Source organism: Sorex araneus, chromosome X (genome assembly GCF_027595985.1).
Source record: "Sorex araneus isolate mSorAra2 chromosome X, mSorAra2.pri, whole genome shotgun sequence".
Taxonomy (NCBI): Eukaryota; Metazoa; Chordata; class Mammalia; order Eulipotyphla; family Soricidae; genus Sorex; species Sorex araneus.
Window position 1 is genome coordinate 179870876 of NC_073313.1, and position 20052 is coordinate 179890927.

Here is a 20052-nt window from a genome sequence, read left to right on the forward strand (position 1 = left end):
ATGAAGGCAAGTTGCTGAATTGTTCCAGATAGATCAATCTCGGGGCTGAAAACTGAGGCCTCTTGGAAGGGGGGTCAGGTAAATTTCTCTCCCTCCCAGAGCCCAGAGTGGTCATACTCTATCTCTTCAATATATAAAAGATCTGGGGGTGCTCAGGAGACCATGTGGATTGCTGGAAATCGAACCCAGGTCAGCCGCGTGCAAGGCAAACACCCTACCCACTGTACTATCACTCCAGCCCCCAACACCATTAACAGCCGGTAGGGGCAGAGCAAATCTGGTTGGGAAGTGGCACAGAAGGCCACCAAGTTCAAGAACCAAACACAGTATCACAGAAGGCTCAACCATCACAAACTGACTTCCGGGGGGGCCCAAGCAACATAACAGTGGACAGGGAACTTGTCTCCCATGAGGCCAACCCAGGTTTGATCCTTGTAACGCCAGATGGTCCCCTGAGCCTGCCAAGAGTGATCCCTGAGTGCAGAGCAAGGAGTAAGCCCAGAATACTGTTGGTGTGACCAAAACAAACAAAAACAGCCTTCTCTTATTGCTAGCTATCAATCCTTATGATGGAGTCCCTTACATTTGCAGCCTGACAGCATTAACAGGCACTAATATCAAGAGAGTGACCATTCCACTAATTGACATTTTCACAGTTAAATGAACTTGAATGCACATGATAAACAGACCTACTCTCTCTCAATTTTTTCACTTCCTTTATTTGTTTTAGTCTAAAAATGCTGCCATGCAAGATTCTTCCTTTTTTTTTTTCCCAATATGGGAAGCTATTTTTGTACAGAGGAGATTATTCAAGATCTGAATAGAATACTGAGGGGGACACACTCCTGGCTTGGTGCCGGGGAGGCCCTCTGAACACTCAGTGGTGGCCCTACACCTGGACCTCCTGCCTGCTCCTGCCCCCTGAGCTCTCTGACCCCAAAGAGGATTCTAAGCCTAGTCAACAGAAAGTTCTGTTTCTCAAACAGGTACAATCTACCAATCTATATTTTTAATATCCTTCGCAAAGCCAAAAGAACTAGGGATGATGATGACAGACACGGTTCTTGAAAACTGTGGTTCAACTGACATTCTGTTCACTAACGCTCATAAAAAATGGCCAAGTTCGATCTTGTTAAGGATACGATGTGACAAAAGTTAGAACAGTGGAAAACAGAAGGTACTTTGCATTAAATCCATGACAGGGAAAAAGAAAAAAGGGTAAATCCTCAGGGCATTTAATTAAATTGATTTTTTGCTAAAAAAGTACATCTGTCTAGGAATGATAACCATCTATAAATTAGCCATTGGTGTTTACATTGGAGCCAGGGCTAGAGTGTTCATCTGATTGTGTTCAACAATATCAGATGAAGAACGTGCTTCCAAAACCACAGTGTGGATTAAGATGACTTCAACTGCGGATCTAATGTTTTCTAATAATTGACACATTTTCATAGCTCCTATTCTCCGGGGAGCCAGATTTAAATGTCACTCGGTAACATTAATCTGGTTCAAAATAGTAGGAGAAACAAACTATGATTATACTTTAACTAAAACTATACACTTTTATAATGAAAGAGACCCAGAAGGTTATTCAGATATCGTTCTTCCCGATTCAGGAATCATTCCCACATCACCCCAACCCCCAGCAGGATATGGGCACTGAACTGTCAAAAATGAAGGGTCCCTGGGGCTCAGGATGTGGCTCAGAAATCAAGTGCAAGTGCGTGCCTTGCGTGTAGGAGAGCTGGACTTCATTTCTAGCACTGCAAAAAGAAAAGAGTAAAGAAAGACAAAAGGACCTGTATTTCATGAGAATACTAGAAGTTCCTTATACTGAACAGGCAGGAATTCTGTTTTTGGCATCTTGATAAACCCTCCGCTCTGAAAAGAACCACTTCTGTAGTAATTCATATCCCACACAGGAGTGAAACACCTCATAGCTGCCCTTCCTTTCCTTCCTTCACTGCCTCAGGCTGATAGTTCCCTCTCTCTACAGTCTGTCATTATTTATTATTATTATTATTTCATTATTATAATTATTATTATTCCATTAAACTACCCTCAGAACTTAGAAAACCTTGAAACATATTTGACATTATTCCTTCCAGGCTTATGTGAGTCCCTGAACACCTACATTCTGATTCCAGTTTGAAGTCTCTGTCCTTCCTTCATTTCATTTAACTCACCTTTATCCAAACCCTACTGAGCACAGCGGGAGGCAACGGGGATGGGGAAAAGTGAAAGATCCTACCCCTGAGCCTGCAGTCTTGGCAGGAAGAACCACATCACCCAGAAGATGTGATCTCCTCCACATTCTCCCCCAGTTTAACTTGAGCCAGAGAGGAAGAGAAAGGGGCAATTCTGAAAGCTCTCTGTTCCTTCTTCTCCATCCCTTCCTTTAACAAATGGTTGAAGAAAACTCCACCTCGAAAAGCAATGAGGACATGCACTAACCCCAGTGCTCGAGGACAGCAAACAATCTAGTCCTGGGAGGTAGGCAGAGATGAGTAAAATCCTGCCTCCTTAGCAGTGCTATGAAAAAGACGCCCCAAAGAGCCTCTCCTCAGAAGGGAAGTCACCCTCAATGGTGCACCGGGGATCCACAACCTGCCGGCATCAGCCTCTGACTGGGATTCAGAGATAAAAGGTTCTCTGCTGGGGTTGGAGCAATAGCACAGAGGGTAGGGCATTTGCTTTGTACTCGGCCTACCTGGGTCTGATTCCCAGCATCCTATATGGCCCCCGGAGCACCACCAGGAGTAATTCCTGAGTGCAGAGCCAGGAGAAACTCCTGTGCATCGCTGGGTGTGACCCAAAAAGAAAAAAAAAGTTCTCAGTTGTAGAGAAGTTTCCGAGTTCAGAATGTGACTTGTCTGAAACCCATGGCTTCACATGAACAAAGAAGAGTTGGGAAGGGATGGCTATGAAAATCTACCACGTTTCCTCACCCTTCTGGTGCCAGCCTGAGTTTTCCTACAGGTAGGCCACAGGCAGGAGATTCCCAGAGGGCAGCTCACCACACTGCTTCATCCACTGCACATCAGCTAGAAAATGGTGGAATAGAAAAGCTGTAGAGGATTCAGACTTAAGCTTACAGGAGCCACCTGGTTCCACTCCGGCCTGAGTCCCTAATGAAACAGTCAGATCTTTTGGCTGCTAACGTTCCATGACCTTCTAACATAGACAAGGCCCTCAAGTGTGAGGTTTTCGTTCAGTCTCCAGTCCTCTGAAGCTCTTCTTCTCCCCTTTGCTTCAATTGGGAATAGTTTTTAAACATCATCCATTCTACCTAATGATTGGCAGTTAAAAAAAAAAAGTTCAGTATTGACTCTACAACCTGCTCTTCTTTGGAAGGAAGCATATGGTAATGTGAGCCAAGTGGCAGACAGTAACAATTTAAAATCACAAAAGTTGTATGACTGTGATGTGTCCTTACCTAGGTGGACTGACTCCTAACTGTGGGCTGCTATGGACAGCATGTATAGAGGGAGGGAAGGAGAGAGAGAAAAGTGGCAGTGGTGGGCGGGGAGGAGAGGAGGGAGATGGAAGAAGGGAGACAGAGAAGAGAGGGGGGAAAGAGAAGGAGAAAGACAGGAAAAGGGAGAGAGGGGGTGGAGAGGGAAAGGGAAAGAGAAAGGTGGGGGAGGAAGGGAGTGTGGGGGAGAGGGAGACAGAGAGAGAGACAGAGAGAGAGACAGAGAGAGAGAGAGAGAGAGAGAGAGAGAGAGAGAGAGAGAGAGAGCGCAGAGCGTTCAGAGACACCATCCCACATCCCATCTAAGGTGTCAGTTCTAGCAGTAAAAAAACTCAAGCAAGAAGCACAAAGTTTCTCCCGAATTTTACCACTTTTCTTCACGCAGGACAATTCTTTATAACAGTAGTTGGAAATACCAAAACAGGGAAGGGAAACACAGCAAAAGGCTTTCACCTCAAGAAGAGAGGTGGACTAGCAACCACTGATTCTTTGGGATTAGTTCCACTCAATTTAGTAAGATGAATTTTTCGAGGGCTATATAAGCAAAGGCTTCATGAAGATGCCAGCCTCCAGCGCCCCTTGGCTAGGGAATAGTGACCCCTCCATCTTGGGCATTGCCGTCTTTCTACGATTTCTTGTTTCACAAGGCTGAGAAGCAGGAGGCCCCACTTTCGGGTCAAAACAACTGGCCCAGGGGAATATGTGACAGGAACCGTGTTGAAAACAGGAGTTTGTTCCTTTAGATTTCAAACACAGATATGGCAAGAGCCTGTGACCCTGAAAGAGACTGAGTTGTATCTTTTTTTTTTGCATATGAAAGACCCTTTAATGCACACTAGCACTTCTTAACATCTTAGCCCTTAGCATCAGGCACTTGGCTTTCTTTCTTTCTTGATCTTTTCTTTCTTTCTTTTCTTTCTTTCTCTTTCCCTCTCTCTCTCTTTCTTTCTCTCTCCTTCCTTCCTTCCTTCCTTCCTTCCTTCCTTCCTTCCTTCCTTTTCTTTCTTTCTTTCTTTCTTTCTTTCTTTCTTTCTTTCTTTCTTTCTTTCTTTCTTTCTTTCTTTCTTTCTCTCTCTCTCTTTTTTTTTTTTGCTTTTTTGGTCACACCCAGTGATGCTCAGGGGTTACTCCTGGCTTTGCACTCAGGAATTACTCCTGGCGGTGCTTGGGGGACCATATGGGATGCCAGGGATCGGGGGATTGAACCCGGGTCGGCCGTGTGCAAGGCAAACACCCTACCTGCTATGCTATAGTTCCGGCCCCCTCTCTCTCTCTCTCTCTTTCCTTCCTTCCTTCCTTCCTTCCTTCCTTCCTTCCTTCCTTCCTTCCTTCCTTCCTTTCTCTTTCTTTCTTTCTTTCTTTCTTTCTTTCTTTCTTTCTTTCTTTCTTTCTTTCTCTTTTTCTCTTCCTTCCTTCCTTCCTTCCTTCCTTCCTTCCTTCCTTCCTTCCTTCCTTCCTTCCTTCCTTCCTTCCTTCCTTCCTTCCTCTTTCTTTCTTTTTCTCTTCCTTCCTTTCTTCCTTCCTTTCTTTCTTTCTCTTTTTTCTTTCTCTCTTTTTTCTTCCTTCCTTTCTTTTTCCCTCTTTCTTTCTTTCTTTCTTTCTTTCTTTCTTTCTTTCTTTCTTTCTTTCTTTTTCTTTTTTCCTTTCTAATTGAATCACATTTGAGCTACATTTACAAAGCTTTCATGTTTAAGTTTCAGTCCTACAATGATAGAACACCCATCCCTACTGAAGGTGGATTTTTTTAAGCTGATAAAAGAGGGATAAAGTCGAGTCAGGGTCAAAGAGAAATGACAACACTGGTCCTCATGACCCACATAGTCACAGACACCCACTTGCACCACCCCCTGCTCTCCCCATCAGAGAAAGTCAGGAAGGCTCCTTCTGTTGATAACACAGTTCTGGGTAGTATCAATCATTTGCAACCAAAAAGCTCCTATAAAGCAAGAATGTCTGGGTTAGTAAGTGACTAAATTTAAGGGAGTTTTTTTCTCAGCTCCCTTGTAGGATAACATCTGTTTGTCCTCTCTGCCTTGCCACCAGAAGCTTAGGTTTAATGGGTTACTCCTACTACAGTGCTCCCATTCCTGAGTCTATTTGTAACTTCTTTCTTTGTGCTCTGTTAACTTGTAGATATTGTTTTTCTCTTCTCCTTAAGTCCTTTGCATAGTTAATTCAGAGCAATGTCCTTTCTGTACGGACACAAGAAGACAGTAAATGCTCTGCTTTTGTAACATGGGAGTTAATTGACTGAATGATATTTACCTCCTGGACATCTGTTCTCTTGACTTAAGCCTCAGCTCCCCTTACTTCCTATCACCCCAGAAGCAGGGTCCCGACGAGGGACCAGATGGACCCAGGGCAAGTGGTGAGGTATGTCCTACCCTGGCATCGAGATGGGCCTGGCCAAAGTGCCATAATGCTTAACTATAGGTTAAGAGCATAGTTATGGACAAATTCTGTCATGATCCAAAAAGAAATAACTAGATTTGGACCCTGCCAGGGTTAGGAAAGATTAGTCTGGCCTGAGCACTGTAGTCTGAGCCTGTGGCAAGATGTTCCCAGGAGAGCTGCCCTACAAGCCTCAATGTATCTCTGTGTCCATACAAAAATAACTAATATTAAGAAGCAGAATTAAGATGTTAATTAAGTTATTGGACTAAGGAGAGAGGAACACCCCTAGGTGGTGTTTCTGCCCTTGAGCCTGATGGGTAGTCAGGAAGGGCTGTTTTTTTTTTTTTAATTAGAGAATCACTGTGGGGTACAGTTACAGATTTACAAACTTTCGTGCTTGTGTTTCAGTCATACAATAATCAAGTACCCATCTACCAGTGCCCATTCTCCACCACCAATGATCCCAGTATCCCTTCTACCATCTCACCCCCTCTTCCTCCACTCCCCCCCGTGGCAGGGCATTGCCTTTTGTTCTCTCTTTCCTTTTGGGTGTTGTAGTTTGCACTAAAGGCATTGAATGGCCACTGTGTTCGATCTATAGTCTACACTGGTTCGCATCTCCCAACTGGTCCTCCAAATACTCTTTACTTGGTATTCAGGAAGGGCTTTCTTATGTTGATTTTGCTACTGGGTGTAGCGTCTGGGGGGTTGGAGAGTTGGGGAGAGATGAGAGAGAGAGCAGGGCAGCAAGATGGAGGCAGAGAGACTAGCAAGGGAGACCGAGGGGAAAGAATGTAGAAGAATACAGGAGCAGGCGTGTGGAGAGAGAGAGCCCAGGCTGCGAAATGGAGTGCGGAGAGATGAGCGGGAGAGTCAGGGGGAGATGGGCGTGAGGGGCCGTGTGAGACTAGAATGGGGAGCTCAGAGAGACTGGAGCAGGCGCGTGGGGGAGAATGGAATAAACGGGCAACTGACCACCAACCGGCTTGGCCCTCGTTTCCTCCTCCATCTGCCCCATGGCACAGGCTGCCCTGGCTGGGCAAGCGGCCTGAGACCACCGAATGCAGGCGGTGAGAGGGAGAGCTATTGAAGCTCTCCCTATCCACCCTGGAGACTAAACACTCCCCGAGTAGTGAAATGGAATAAAAATTACCATTGTAGAGGGGGACAAAACCTATGCCAATCAAATGTGGCTGTCTGAATTCTTTAGAATGATTTTTTTGTGTGTTTGTATATGAGCATCCCAAATCTCACCACTGTCTCTTTATAGCTACACCCAGCTTTAATCACCCAGGTGATTAAATGAGATCCCCAGGTACTTTTGAAAGATATGATTTCAGGATAGAGCATAGGCTTTTAATTAATTGCCAGAGAATGGTTCTCAGATTCAAAAGGTCAGAAGCAACAGAGCCAGAACTTAACTGCTGGGTAGGAAATTTTTCAAAATCTATTAAGAAAAAAATTCTTTCTAGAAATAATTCCTTCCCATGATAACCCTAGATTTATCCACTATGGAAATAAGATCATGACGGTAGCAGTGTTTTACCTAGGAAGCTATGCTCTAAAGAGTTTGATGAGGGGCTGGAGCAATAGCACAGCGGGTAGGGCATTTGCCTTGCACTCGGCTGACCTGGGTTCGATTCCCAGCATCCCATATGGTCCCCTGAGCACCACCAGGACTAATTCCTGAGTGCAGAGCCAAGAGTAACCCCTGTGCATCGCCGGGTGTGACCCAAAAAGAAAAAAAAAAGGTTTGATGAGTAACATATTTGTTCTGAGGCCACACCCAGCAGTGCTCAGGGCTTACTTCCAGCTCTGCAATCAGGCATCACCCCTGGCTGGCTGAGGGGAACAGATGGGATGCTAGGGACTGAAGTGAACCCGGGTCAGCCCTGTGCAAGGCAAGCACCCTGCCTGCTGTACTCTCTCTCTAGCCCCTGATGAGAACATTTGAATGTAATTACTCTGCAGTTCTAAAAAGTCACTTCCACAACCCATGTAAAAACAATCACAGCTTTTCAGCAGCTTAGGTGTGAATGAGTGAGAGTGGCTGGATGACACTATTTTTTTGCTTATTTCTATGGATCGTTCCTAACGTGACTTGGACTCTCGTTTCTACTCAGCCCATGGGAAGCAGAGGGAGGAGTCTAAAGAGGCCCTATCCCTGAAAGCCTCCAGGCAGACAATAAAGATGCTAAAGGAGGTCACACCTGTGGCCACCCATGGATGCTCCACCTTGCCAAGGAGACAAGTTTCCAGATCAGACAGTCCTGGAACTTATCAGCTATGTGGTACTGGACAGGTTACTTAACCCCTCCCATCTCAGGGATCCTCATCTGCAAATGGATATACTACCACACTTCTTTGCACATCACGATGCAGTGTTTTGTGACGCTCCGGGAGTACTGAGAAGAGTATATTGTTGTCGACAGCAAAGAAACAGATTCAGCTGCATATGAATGAGGAGAATGGTGAAGGAATGCAGAGGACAGGAAGCTAAAGGACTGTTCAAAATGGTTTGGGAGTTAAATAAAATAATGGAATAAAAAGCACCACAGCACTCGGTTGACTCTCCTGGTTTTCTCCTAACCCAAGGATGCCTCTAGGTTTATAAAATGTCCTCAGATCAAGGACATGCTGACCAGTAATAATTTAGCTGGCAGACAAATACTAAGCTCATAAAAACGGTGTGTGACTGGTAATGTGCCATTGCTATTTCTTTCTTGCTCATCTAAGGGTGACTGGATTTGCCTTAGCCCAACCTCCTTCCCTGCCTTCTAGCTCCTTAGAGAAGAGTAACAGGTTAGAAGTATTTTTCTTTTTTGGTATTCAGCCTTTTTTTAGTTATCTGCAAATCACAGTAATAGATACTTCTCTGTAAACACGAAGGCTAAGATGTAGGATGCAAACTAGACATCAACACTTAAACGCACCGTGGCTCACCCAGCACATTTGGCACATTTGGGACAAGTACACCATTTCTGGAAACAAAGGGAGATGGAGCTGGTGCTCTTTGGCCCAAAGCCTACAACACTCATGAATTATATATCTGGAAGCTTCTCCACATTCCTCTTCCCTGCTGCTTTACAGGAACCATATTAAATTGAGTTACATATCTTAGAGACTTGCTTTGAAACACATATATTATTTATCAAGTTACACTGGTTAAAAGAACTTGTGAACTTGAAATGAAAGAAGAGCCTACATATGTTTTTTACTTCATTTTTATATCCCAATGCCTTTTGATTTTCCAAAACCAGGCAGGAGATCTAATTCATTCATTGGTCACAAAATCACTTTCACATTTTCATCCTCTAAAACCATCCTTATTCCACTTCTCCATGAAGCAAAAATGTGCCCTCTGATCTGCATCTAACCTGGATTCTTTTCACATACCACCCATGGCTTCCCCCCTTGAGTATTACCCCATGCACCCAACGTCTTCTTTCAGGGTATCATTACTAATTTCCTAATTTCCGAGGACAGGGATGTGAATTTCAGAATTTACAGCAATAAGATGAAAGAAGAAAACAAACACACTCGGGGCTAGAGTGACAAGACAGCCAGTAGGCGTGTGCCTCTCACGTGGCCGACCTGGGTTTAATTCCCAGCATCCCATACGGTCCCCTGAGCACCGCCAGGAGTAATTCCTGAGTGCAGAGGCAGGAGTAACCCTGTGCATCACCAGGTGTGACCCAAAAAGCAAAAAAAAACCCCCAAAAAACAAAAAACAAAACAACCCCAAACACCAAACACGCTGTGGTAGACACCCCCTGTCCCCCCGTAAGCAGCCTCATGAGTTCGACCACCGGCACTCAGATCTTCATGTGACCCCACCTCTGAAATGTGGGCAAGGCCAGTCCTTGTTTCTCCCCAGCAGACAACAGTAAAGGTGATGGAATGTGTGTGAAGTGTAAAACGGCTGTGTTATACAAGACCAAAACCTGTCTTGGGAGGAGGTGTCCAGTCTGGTGAGAAGGACTCTCTCTGACAGGTCAGGAAGACACAAGTCGTAATGCTGGGGTGCTCCAGACAGAGAGGACTGGGCAGAGCAAGGAACTGAATGCTGCCAACAATGACGGGAGCCCAGAAACAGGTCCTTCACCACGGAGCCTCAGAGGAGACCTGGCAGCCTGGGCATGCGCCCTCCCTGGCACCCATGTGAGTCAAACCATGCTCCCTGTTGTACTGCACCCAACCGCTGACCCATGGGAACCATGGGTCCCTCCTAGCTCGCCCTCTCTTACAAGCACCACAGCCGCTCCACGTTGTCGACTCTTGGTGCGAGGTAAAACCCAGCTGTGTCTCCATGGGATCCTAAGTCCCAAGGACAGATCACATCCCTTCCTCAATAGCCACGCACGTTTAAGCATCTCAGATATGGGGCTGGAGGATGGTACAGTGGTGGGGCGCTTCTCTTGCGTACTGTCGACCTGGATTCCATCCGCCAGCATCACACACGTCCCTGCAAGCCCCTGCAGGAGTGACCCGAGTGCAGAGCAGGGGTAAACCCTGAGCACTGCTGGGTGTGACCACACCTCCCACCCCCAACCCGTGGGGAGGAAATAAAATAAAAAGATTTCAGAAAAGCACTGAACAGAAGGTTGGAGCAGAGTTAACATGTCATAAAAGTTTCCGAGACAAGGGAAGGCAAAGCTGGCTGTTTCAACAGACCTCAACATTTTGTGGGGGGGTGGGGGGGAAACTGGGATGGTGGGCGAAGGAAGGATGTGAAAAAAGGCTCTGTAAATCTGGCTTTACAGATTCTCTATCTCAGCCAGACGAGAATCAGTTATGTGCAAAATGATTAATCGCCGTCTCCCTGAAATATTCAAGGTCCTGCTACCTATTCTTAGGGTGAAAAAAAAAAGAAAGAACAACTGAAATATGACTTTTGGGTTTTTGCTCATTCTATACCCTTTTAATAAAGCTGAACGAAAAATTTTGCCTTGGGCTTGGCTGAGTTATGGGGTTTATCTCCTAGGTGGCAAAGCTTCATTCCTCACCCCAATCAGTGTACTGGGCACAAGTCATAAGAAGTCTATAGAAAAGGAAAAATGTCTGTGCTGTACCTCAGGCATCAATTTATCCAGTGCAGTAATTGCTCTGAGAGACAGGTCTTCTCTTCATATTTATAGAAAAATAGGCACCACAGAACAAAATTAATGTAGCTAATGGGCAAATGCTGAGAGTAGAGCACAGCAGAACCTGGCAGGTGTATCTGGCCAATGTGGCAGATGCAGGACCAACGGATTCCATCACTGCGAGGGGCGGGTGGTGGGAGGCATGGTAGGTAACACATCTCTGGGGCATCACCTGCAGCCCAGACTCCAGCCGAGTCCCCACGTACCTTCTCCGCGTACTCAGACACGATCTGCTTGATCTCGGCGGAGCAGAGTCCCACGATCTGGCCCACGGAGCTGGCGGTGAGTCGGCTCTGCAATCATAGGAAGGGGTGGGTGCTCAGCCCTGCACCCTGGGCACTGCAGCCCGAGAGACCACGGTCTCCAGTGGGGGCCTAACTGCGCTCTGGCTCCAGTACTCACCGATGAGACAGGAAGAAAACAAGTCTTGGGGTGAAAGCTAAACTACTGCTGCATCTCCTGAACCTCTACTGACTGCAGGGGTTCTGCTAGGACTGTGGATACCGGTGAAAAATCTTTTTCTTTTCTTTCTTTGGTTTTTGGGCCATGCCTGGTGATGCTCAGGGATTACTCCAGGTGAGTTCAGGGGACCAGAAGGGATCCCTACTCACTGTACTATTGCTTTGGCCCCCCAAATCCTTTTTCAACTTTGATATACACCCCAATGCTTCTCTTCCTGACAGTCACTAAACAATATTTTTGGGAAACGTGGCAGGTATAGAATTCAAAGAGAAATGTACAAACAGGAGGAAAAAAACTCCCAAACCCTGAAATCTCTCTTCAGTCTCCCTGTTCTAAAAAGAAACACTATCCTTTCAAAGCACGAGCTTCAACCTTTTGGACTAGTCTTGAGCCGGTCCCCAAGAAATTAGAATGTGAGATGTTTTAATTTCTATCTAGCAAGTTCCGAGGAAGACACAGACCAGGGCTCTGTGGCATGAGTGTGACCGGGGGGTCTGGGGAAGCTGTTCCACACGGGCCTGCGATGCAGAGCCAGCGGGAACATCTGCTTCCCTGGGGCCCTGCCAGTCTCGCTCCGAGAGGGTCCCATGGATGGCAATACTGGGCAACCCAGAAAAAGCTTCCCACAAGAAAGGGCCCAAGGAAGCGGAGCACCGAGGGCTCCCTCTGGGAGGCGCCTCCGCAGAGCAGAGCAGGGTGGTTCTGGGTCCCCCTCTCCACACCACCCCGTCCCTGCCATCACTCCCACCTCACCTCCTCGCTCGCCATGGCGGTCATCTTGGTCATCAGTGACTGAATCTGCTGCTAGAAAAGGAACAAGGAGGAGGACGGGTGAGCAGAGCTGGCCAACACATCTGAGTCAGCCTTAAGGATGGTCTTAATGGATCTCCTCTGATGGAGGGTCTCACGGGAGGGGACAAAAGGAAACCGAGGAAGAGAATGACAGGCCAGCAAACAGTAGCTGGCAGTGGGAGGCCAGTGGGCTACGTTGGAAAGCCGGGATGGAGGTATAACTGCTCCCCCAAATGACTGAGAGAAACTCAAGGGGACGGCCGTGGCCACACACCTCTTCTGCAGCCCGAAGCTCATCTTCGTCCTGGGCATCGGCTTTCTCTGGAAGCGTGGGAAGGGCTGCTGCTTTCTTGTCTTCAGCCTGGAAGGAAAGAAGAAGCCCCAAACAGTGGAGTACAGGGGTGGGAGAGAGGAGAGAGCAAGGACACCAGTGCCGAGAGGCAGTCTCTGCAGGAAAGCACAAAGACCCAGGAGGCCGGCCCGGTCCCTGAGAGACCAGGGGATCTCCTTGCCCACGCCCGTCTCTGCTCCTCACAGAATCTATCAGTTCCCACATATTTGTGAGACTTACCTCACACTCTAATAAGGCCTTCTCCCTATTTAAGCCTCTTCAAACACGGGCAACTGTCTAAAGGTGTGTCTTTTCAAAATACCAGTAGAGACTAGCTTATATGTGAATTAAAAAGCATCACAAACAAGGACCCATTAGTTTTCTTTACCCATCTAGGAAAGGTTATAGTCAGTGATATAGTGTATTTGTGTGTGTGTGTGTGTGTGTGTGTGTGTGTGTGTGTACTGCATCTTAAATAAAACCAGAATTCTTGCTGCCCAAAGTTTGAAAGCCACTGGTTTGAAAATTGAAAATGTAAATGGTTTCATCTGGCAACTAAGCCCCTAATTCTAGAGCCTGTCTCGGGCTCTGTGTGTTTCACACCACACACAGGGCACCTGGTGTGCCCGCTGCTCCTGACAGGGGCTGGGCGGTGACAGCTCCCATTTCCATTCCCCTCCCTACAGTCAACAAGCCCGTGACATCAGATTTTCTGCAAATCAGGGTATTCTACGGCCCCTTTCTCAGAGTACCCCGACAGGAGGATGCGACTGTAGAATCTTTTATGATTGACTCATGAAAAACCAGAGTCTCTAACTGCAGGTTATTTGTATAGGGGACAACAGTGCCATTTCAAATGTACCATCTGAACTCAGAAAAAGGAAAACTACGAAGTGAAAACCATTTCAGGATTTTTTCCAATTATAACTGCATGGCTGTATTTCAAAAAAGAAATATATATGTATATGTGTGCGTATATATACATATATACATGCACACACATATATCTATATACTAAGTATATATACTTATACACTCTATATATTAAGTATACTTATATACTAAGTATATACTTATATATACTTATGTATATAGATATATGTGTGTATATAGTGTTTTCAGACTGAAACTTGTGTATGTGAGTGTGTGTGTTTGAGCCACACACAGCAATTGTTCAAAGTAACACACTTGGCTCTGAGCTCAGGGGACCATGTATGGTGCTGGGGGATGAACTGGGGTCAGCTGTGTGCAAAGCAAGTGTTTTTATGCCCTGTGCTATCTCACCAACTTCAGGCTTACATTTTACATCAGGTTAAATGTATTTGATATGGCACATTCTTACTACCTGAATCCCAATGGTCAAATGTCACATGACTCACTCATTCGTGTCTGAATTCAGAAAGCACTTTGCTTTAGCGGAAATGACTGTTAGGTTTCAAAGGACTGAAATGTAAATACAGGGGGAAAACAATGAGAAAGCAAAAAGAAAAAGAAGAAGTTATCCTAGTCAGCACATGGCTGCCTGCCTGCCAATGAGCTGATGATACTATTAATAAAGATGCTTAATAGATGTTTGCTACGTGTTGAATCATTCTTCATCCTTTCTTTACATTTTGTCCTTCACAACAAAGCTGCTCTGTGCTGGAGATGCTGTACACTAAGGCTCTTCAATTAAACCCAAAGCCCAAATTCAAACAGCGAAGGGGAGGAGTAAAGGCGGAGAGGAGCGGTCCAGCCTTGGGAGTATCTGCTCACCACCTCTGCAGGGGTTGGTCAATGGCAAGCATCAGAACAGAGGGAAGCTGATGCAATGGACCATCTGGATAGGAGTGAAGGCCTATGATACCCAAGGACGGTGCCCCATTCCAAACAAGCAACTGGGGGCTGGATGGTAGAGACAGCTCAGCAGCAGGAAGACACTGGCCTTGCATGCAGCCAACCCCTGGTTTTAACCCCCAGCACCAAAAAATAGTTCTCAGAGCACCACCAGGAGTGATTCCTGAGCATAGAGTCGGGAATAGGTGCTGAGACTAACAGGTAAGGCCCCCAACACCAGCAAAAAAAAAAAAAACCAAAAAAACAAAACCACCACAAAAACTGGGGGTTATGAGGGGGTGAGACAAAATGTTGTTATTAGATCTCAAAATGCAGGCATCTACTTTTAAGAGCCCCAACAAGCACTTTTGTAAGCACTGTGTATGTGCATGTGTCCGTCCACATACGTGTATTTCTGGTTTGTGGCCACAACTTTGAGCTCAGTGCTCAGGGAGCTGGGTAGTGATATAGATGAAACAGGAGGCCCCTTCTTGCTCGAAACGCAGCACTGTAGTTGAGTAAAGATCCCAGCCCAAATCCAAAGGTAAGTTAGCATTGTATTAAAAATGTATTACTGCAGTTAAAAAAAAAAAAAAACTAAACATTTTTCTTCTTAATTAAAAATGAGCGGAGGGAGGAGGCCTGGAACTCTCCAGGCTTTGTTGCATGGCTCTGTGGGTCAGTCCAGAGATGTTTGAGGGCTATGGTGATACCAGGGATCAAACTCAGGGCCTCACACATGCTAGATACTCTCTATCACTGGAGCCCTATCGCTGGCCTTTTATTATAAAGTTTCTTTACTTGCTCAGTAATTTGCTTATTTTGGATGATTTCTCCTCCTTCCGGAACACTTTTAGGCCTGGGATGTCATTGTGGACGTCGGCTCAAAAGTTGCACCTTTTTTACATGCACAGCCGGTCAGAGAGGCTCAGAACACAATCTCTGCCCTCCTACTTCCATGGCCCCTGGCCCAGCAGGTTCCATATTTAAAGGGTCTTCCCCCTATTCCTATATCCTGGGTAGATCTAGGTACTGTATAGCAAAGTACTATTCTTGCTCCACTTCATGCCATATCATCTGCCCGAGGATGGGGCCGCCAAAGCTGTATCTTCTACACATACACCGCTCCTGGCCAGGAGTGCCCGGGATAGTGTATGTGTAAGTTAAAAGAGCAGAGTCTCACTGTTACAACCTCTCTGCTCTAAGCCAGTTTCCCACTGCAGGACAGTGTTGCCCAGGTACATGCAGTTTGTGGACCTCAAGTCCTGGGTCACGCCGTTTGGTAGGGGAAGGGTCTGGCCTCCAAGTGCAGAGACCTGGGTTTGCCTTCCTGTGCAACGGTGACAGCATGGCAATGGGAGGGATGCTTGCTTTTGATTTTCTCTTCGACTTTTGGAACATGATGTTCCTGGCAGTGCCTAGGGCTTACTCTTGGCTCTGGGCTCAAAGGTCACTCTGGCAGTGCTTAAGAGACCGTATGTGGTGTTAGAGGTCAAACCTGGGCTAGTCCCAGCTGAGGCAAACACCTTACTCACTGGGAGTATCTCTCTCGCAGGAGAGGGATGCTGACCATCCCACCTAACTCCTGGGTCTTGGGCTAGCAGGAGGAGACTGGTGGAGTGGCACCTGCAGCGGAAGGTTTCGGTGGTGACAATATGGCTCTCAAGCCAGAGGCCAACAGAGAGCAGGCAGGCTTCCCTCCTGCACCCGCGCTCCATCATTCAAATGGCAGAGACTAAGGGCGAAGGCTTTGATGCCACACGTGCCACGGTGCAGATCCTTAGGCACCGCTGGAGCTATGTGATGTAGACAAGGCACCAGGCCTCTTGGAGCTTCACCCTTAATTTTTTTTTTCAGTTTGGATTATGCTGGGAAATGCTCAGGGGTTGCTCCTGGCTCTGCACTCAGAAATTATTCCTGGTGGTACTTGGGGGACCACCCGAGATGCTGGGCACCGAACTTGTGTGCAAGGCAAATGCCCTCCCTGCTGTACTCTATCACTCCAGCCTGAGCTTCAGGTTTCTGATTTGAAAAGCAATTAATAGGATTCTTTCAGAACTGCTCAGAGAAGTGAAAAAGAGAAAGAAAGAAAAAAAAAGCTTGCACAGACAGAGCCTAAACAAAGGACCAGGAACACAGCAAAAGTCTGGCACAACAGGATTTATATATCTGCCCCACTGTTTGAAATCAAGGGTCAACAAAAAACAGACATAAATTAGTAAGTTTTGATGAGCAGGTCAGCATTAATAAAGTCATGAAGAGAATCGCGGGGACTCCTGTGTGGTGTTTGAAGCACCCCACTTTGACCTGGCTGATTTGCTACCCTTGCGCCCGACTGGGTCGCTCACCAGTGGGGCATGCTCCTGGTCCTGGGGACAAACCTTCATTTCCTACCTGTGGAGTGGTACGGAACGGCACCGTGCCTTGCAGTCACCCTTCACTTCTGGCCATGTGCTGGGTGAGGCTGAGTGGCAGTAGGCACGTGCCACTGTCCTGGGCTGCCCGGGGCCAGAGCCTGAAGCCGCCCTGACCACTGCACTGGGCACTGCCCCTTCTTCCCCAGCTGCTCTGTGTTGGGCAGAGGAGAAGGACACGAGCACCTCCATCTCTCTAACACTCTCCTCCATTATCAACGCTTTTGTTACATATTTACCTATTTTATTCTTATTTTTCTAATTGAGTCACCGTAAGATACACAGTTACAAAGCTGTTCATGATTGGGTTTCAGTCATACAATGACCCAACATCCATCCCTCCACCAGTGTCCATTTCCCACCACCAGTGACCCCAGTTTCCCTCCTGCCACACCCCTTCCCCCAGCCTGCCTCTATGGCTCAATGGTGGGCACTTTCCCTCTCTCTCTTCCCTCCTTCCTTCCTTCTGGGCACTCTGATCTGCCACACGGATCTGAGAGGTTATCACGTCTGTTCCTTTCTTACCTTCTCGGGTTTGCTCTGGCGGCTGAATCCATACCTCCTGCAGGCCAGAAAGGAAAAAGGCATTTCATCACTATTTCAGACCACATGCATTTGGTCCAATATCTTTTGGTTGGATTTTTGACGTGATTTGTACCCAGGACAATGCTGCCTGTCTGGTGACTTGAGAAAATGTTTTAAGTGTCTAGGCCATAATCATAGTCCACTGCCTGTGAGTTCAAAGCCAGTCTACTTGCCATGTAAGCACCATTAATGGGAACGCAGATAATGCAGAGTGCAACATCTCCTTTAAAGGCCATCATTAGTCTCTGAATCGGAAACTACATTTCACACCTCCAGTTTAAGCTCCAAGGCTTAAAAAATGTCGATGTAAACACAGGAGGATGTGTTTGCTCAAGCTAAGCGTGCTCTCTGGGGAGCAGATTCAGCATCCAGTCGAGTCCATTTGAAAATTCCCAAACATAATTCAAGTGTGATGCCAATAATGATGTGTGCTCCCTTCAAATGATCTTAAATTCAAAGAAATCCACAAATGTGTTTTAGTTTAAATTAGTTCTTTCAGCTTCTAATTAATATCAACACTTTTTTTTTAAGAAAAAGGAGAGCAACCCCAAAACCACTCAATCTTGCGCCAAAGCATAGAGCTGAACACCCAGACTCACTTACCTTTAAATCAAGTTTAAATGCACCCAGGAAATAAGAAAATCAGGAACAAGAAAAAGACATGAAAGCTGGCATGACCTTCGCTGACTGAACCAGGGGGCTGCCTCCTACATGGTCGCCCCCCCGCCCCCACCCCCACAGCTTCTCCCCAGTCCTGAGCTGTCTCTCCACAGGCCTGATCTGTACTGAGGAAACCTGCCCCGTGAGAGACAAGGTGCTCTCCACACTCACCTTCCCACCTGCTGCCTACTGAGAGCTGGGCCCGCACCAGGCCTTTCTTCTTCCTTTTTGACTCACTGCTCAGCACTGAAGCTGCCTCCTTCCCAAGGCAGCTGCCCCCACATGGGTCCACTCATCCCTGCACTGGAACATGTCCCGTCCGCCCCGCCCCCTCCCCAGGGGACAAGCTGGTGCAATGGCCTGCCTGGCTGTCTGCACCCTCCTGCAGAGCACTGAGGCAACTTTCTCGCATCTTCTATTTCCAAAGGATATGAAATAAGTAAACTGAAAGAGGAGAGAAAATGCAGAGAGATCCAGCAGCCAAACATACCAATGGACCTTGCTGCACACTATCATCTAAATGGAGAAACCGGGAAAACAGCAACAGCAGCAGCAACAACAACAACAACAACAACAACAAATGACAAAAACAACAACCAGCTGCCACACGGGCTTATCCGCAGGACCAAGTCCAGCAGGGGGAGCTTAAAACAGGAGCCTCCACTGACATCCAGTGACGAATCTTAGTGCAGATTCTGAGAACTGGATTAGATTAGTCAGTATCAAATTTATTTTCCTAGAGTGGAATGATGGGAAAACAAACCACACCAAACCACAACCACCAGCAGCAGCAAACCCCCGCAGCAGCCCCTCCTCCTCTGCACCAAGGGCTCTGAATGCCAGCCAGGTGTCTCCCATCACAGGGGCACGTGCTGAGATTTTGCAGGCACAGCAGCCTAGATACGGAGACAGAGGGCAGGCAGAGAGGATCCGTGTGCCGGCGGGGGAACCACAGTAGAGGTGACCTGTTTCTGGAGCCAGCAGCTGTCACCGAGGAGTCCTGATTTCGGCAAGAGTGGCCTGGCCTCTGCCTCCCCAGTCCACAGACCTCCAGTCTGTCTGCTGACCAGGGAGGGAGCCTGCGCCATGAAGCCCAGGGGAGCTTCCCTGGGGATGGACCCCTGAGGTCAGTCATCCTCAGGCTGGTCATCGTTAGGGAAAACCGCACCCGCCATCCTGACTACCATCGATGGCACGGGCCAAAGAGCCAACCCTAAACTCAGAAATCTCTTTTATTTGGGGCGGGAACACCACCAGTGGTGCTCAAGGCTCACTCCTGGCTCTGTGTTCAGGAATCAGTCCTGGCAGTGCTCAGGGACCATAAGTGGTGGCAGGGACCGAACCTGAGCTGTCTGTGTGCGAGACAAGCGCCCCCGTCTGCTGTATTTCCATTCTAGTCCCCAAACTTAGAACTTCTAAACCAAAACAACTGAACTGTTGTCAGGCCCCGGTCACGGGGAGGGAGCTGCTGTGACCCTTTCTCACCTCCGGGAATTCGAGTTTGCACACAAGGGAAAAGGAAAAGTACGAACGTTACAAACCGGGAAACCCCACAACATCTCCTTAAGGGAGCTGGCCCTGAAATGTGGCTATATTTGGGCCATATGTGACCCACATGGAGGATCTCTGCAGCGCTGCTTCACTGAGAACAATGCAGCTCCCCCCATCCCACTTCTGGAGGGAGCTCCGCTGGAAAGAACTCGTTGCTGTGTTCAGAGAATGCAACTTACGGCTCCAAGCTCAGAGATGCCCGTCTCTGGTTGCTGCTGCGGTCCTGAAATGCTTACTAATTAATCACCACTTACTAGTTCTTACCCAGGAGCCCAGAGCGTCCATTTCATACTGCTCCCTGTAAGCTGTCTAGCCAGTTAGGTGGTTCTTGATTCAGTTCACAGTGGCAACCAGGCATAGCCATGCCGCTAGCTGAAGGCCAGAACCCACAACTTCCTTTGAATAATAAGGCAGGCTACCTGTTTTCAG

At 47.2% G+C, this 20052-nt stretch overlaps 1 protein-coding gene across 3 annotated transcripts in view; it reads right to left on the reverse strand.

Moving 5' to 3' along the window:
• Positions 1 to 20052, reverse strand: part of CCDC93 (coiled-coil domain containing 93) — a 108403-nt gene that overhangs the window by 44467 nt on the left and 43884 nt on the right. For 2 of the 3 annotated variants that reach the window (XM_055120942.1, XM_055120944.1), the window contains 4 exons: positions 17353 to 17389; positions 12542 to 12628; positions 12229 to 12279; positions 11220 to 11306 (listed from right to left, as the gene is read on the reverse strand). In XM_055120942.1, coding sequence (XP_054976917.1) covers positions 11220 to 11306; positions 12229 to 12279; positions 12542 to 12628; positions 17353 to 17389 — 262 coding nt within the window. The remainder of the gene's footprint in view (positions 1 to 11219; positions 11307 to 12228; positions 12280 to 12541; positions 12629 to 17352; positions 17390 to 20052) is intronic. The other variant, XM_055120943.1, reaches the window with a different exon arrangement.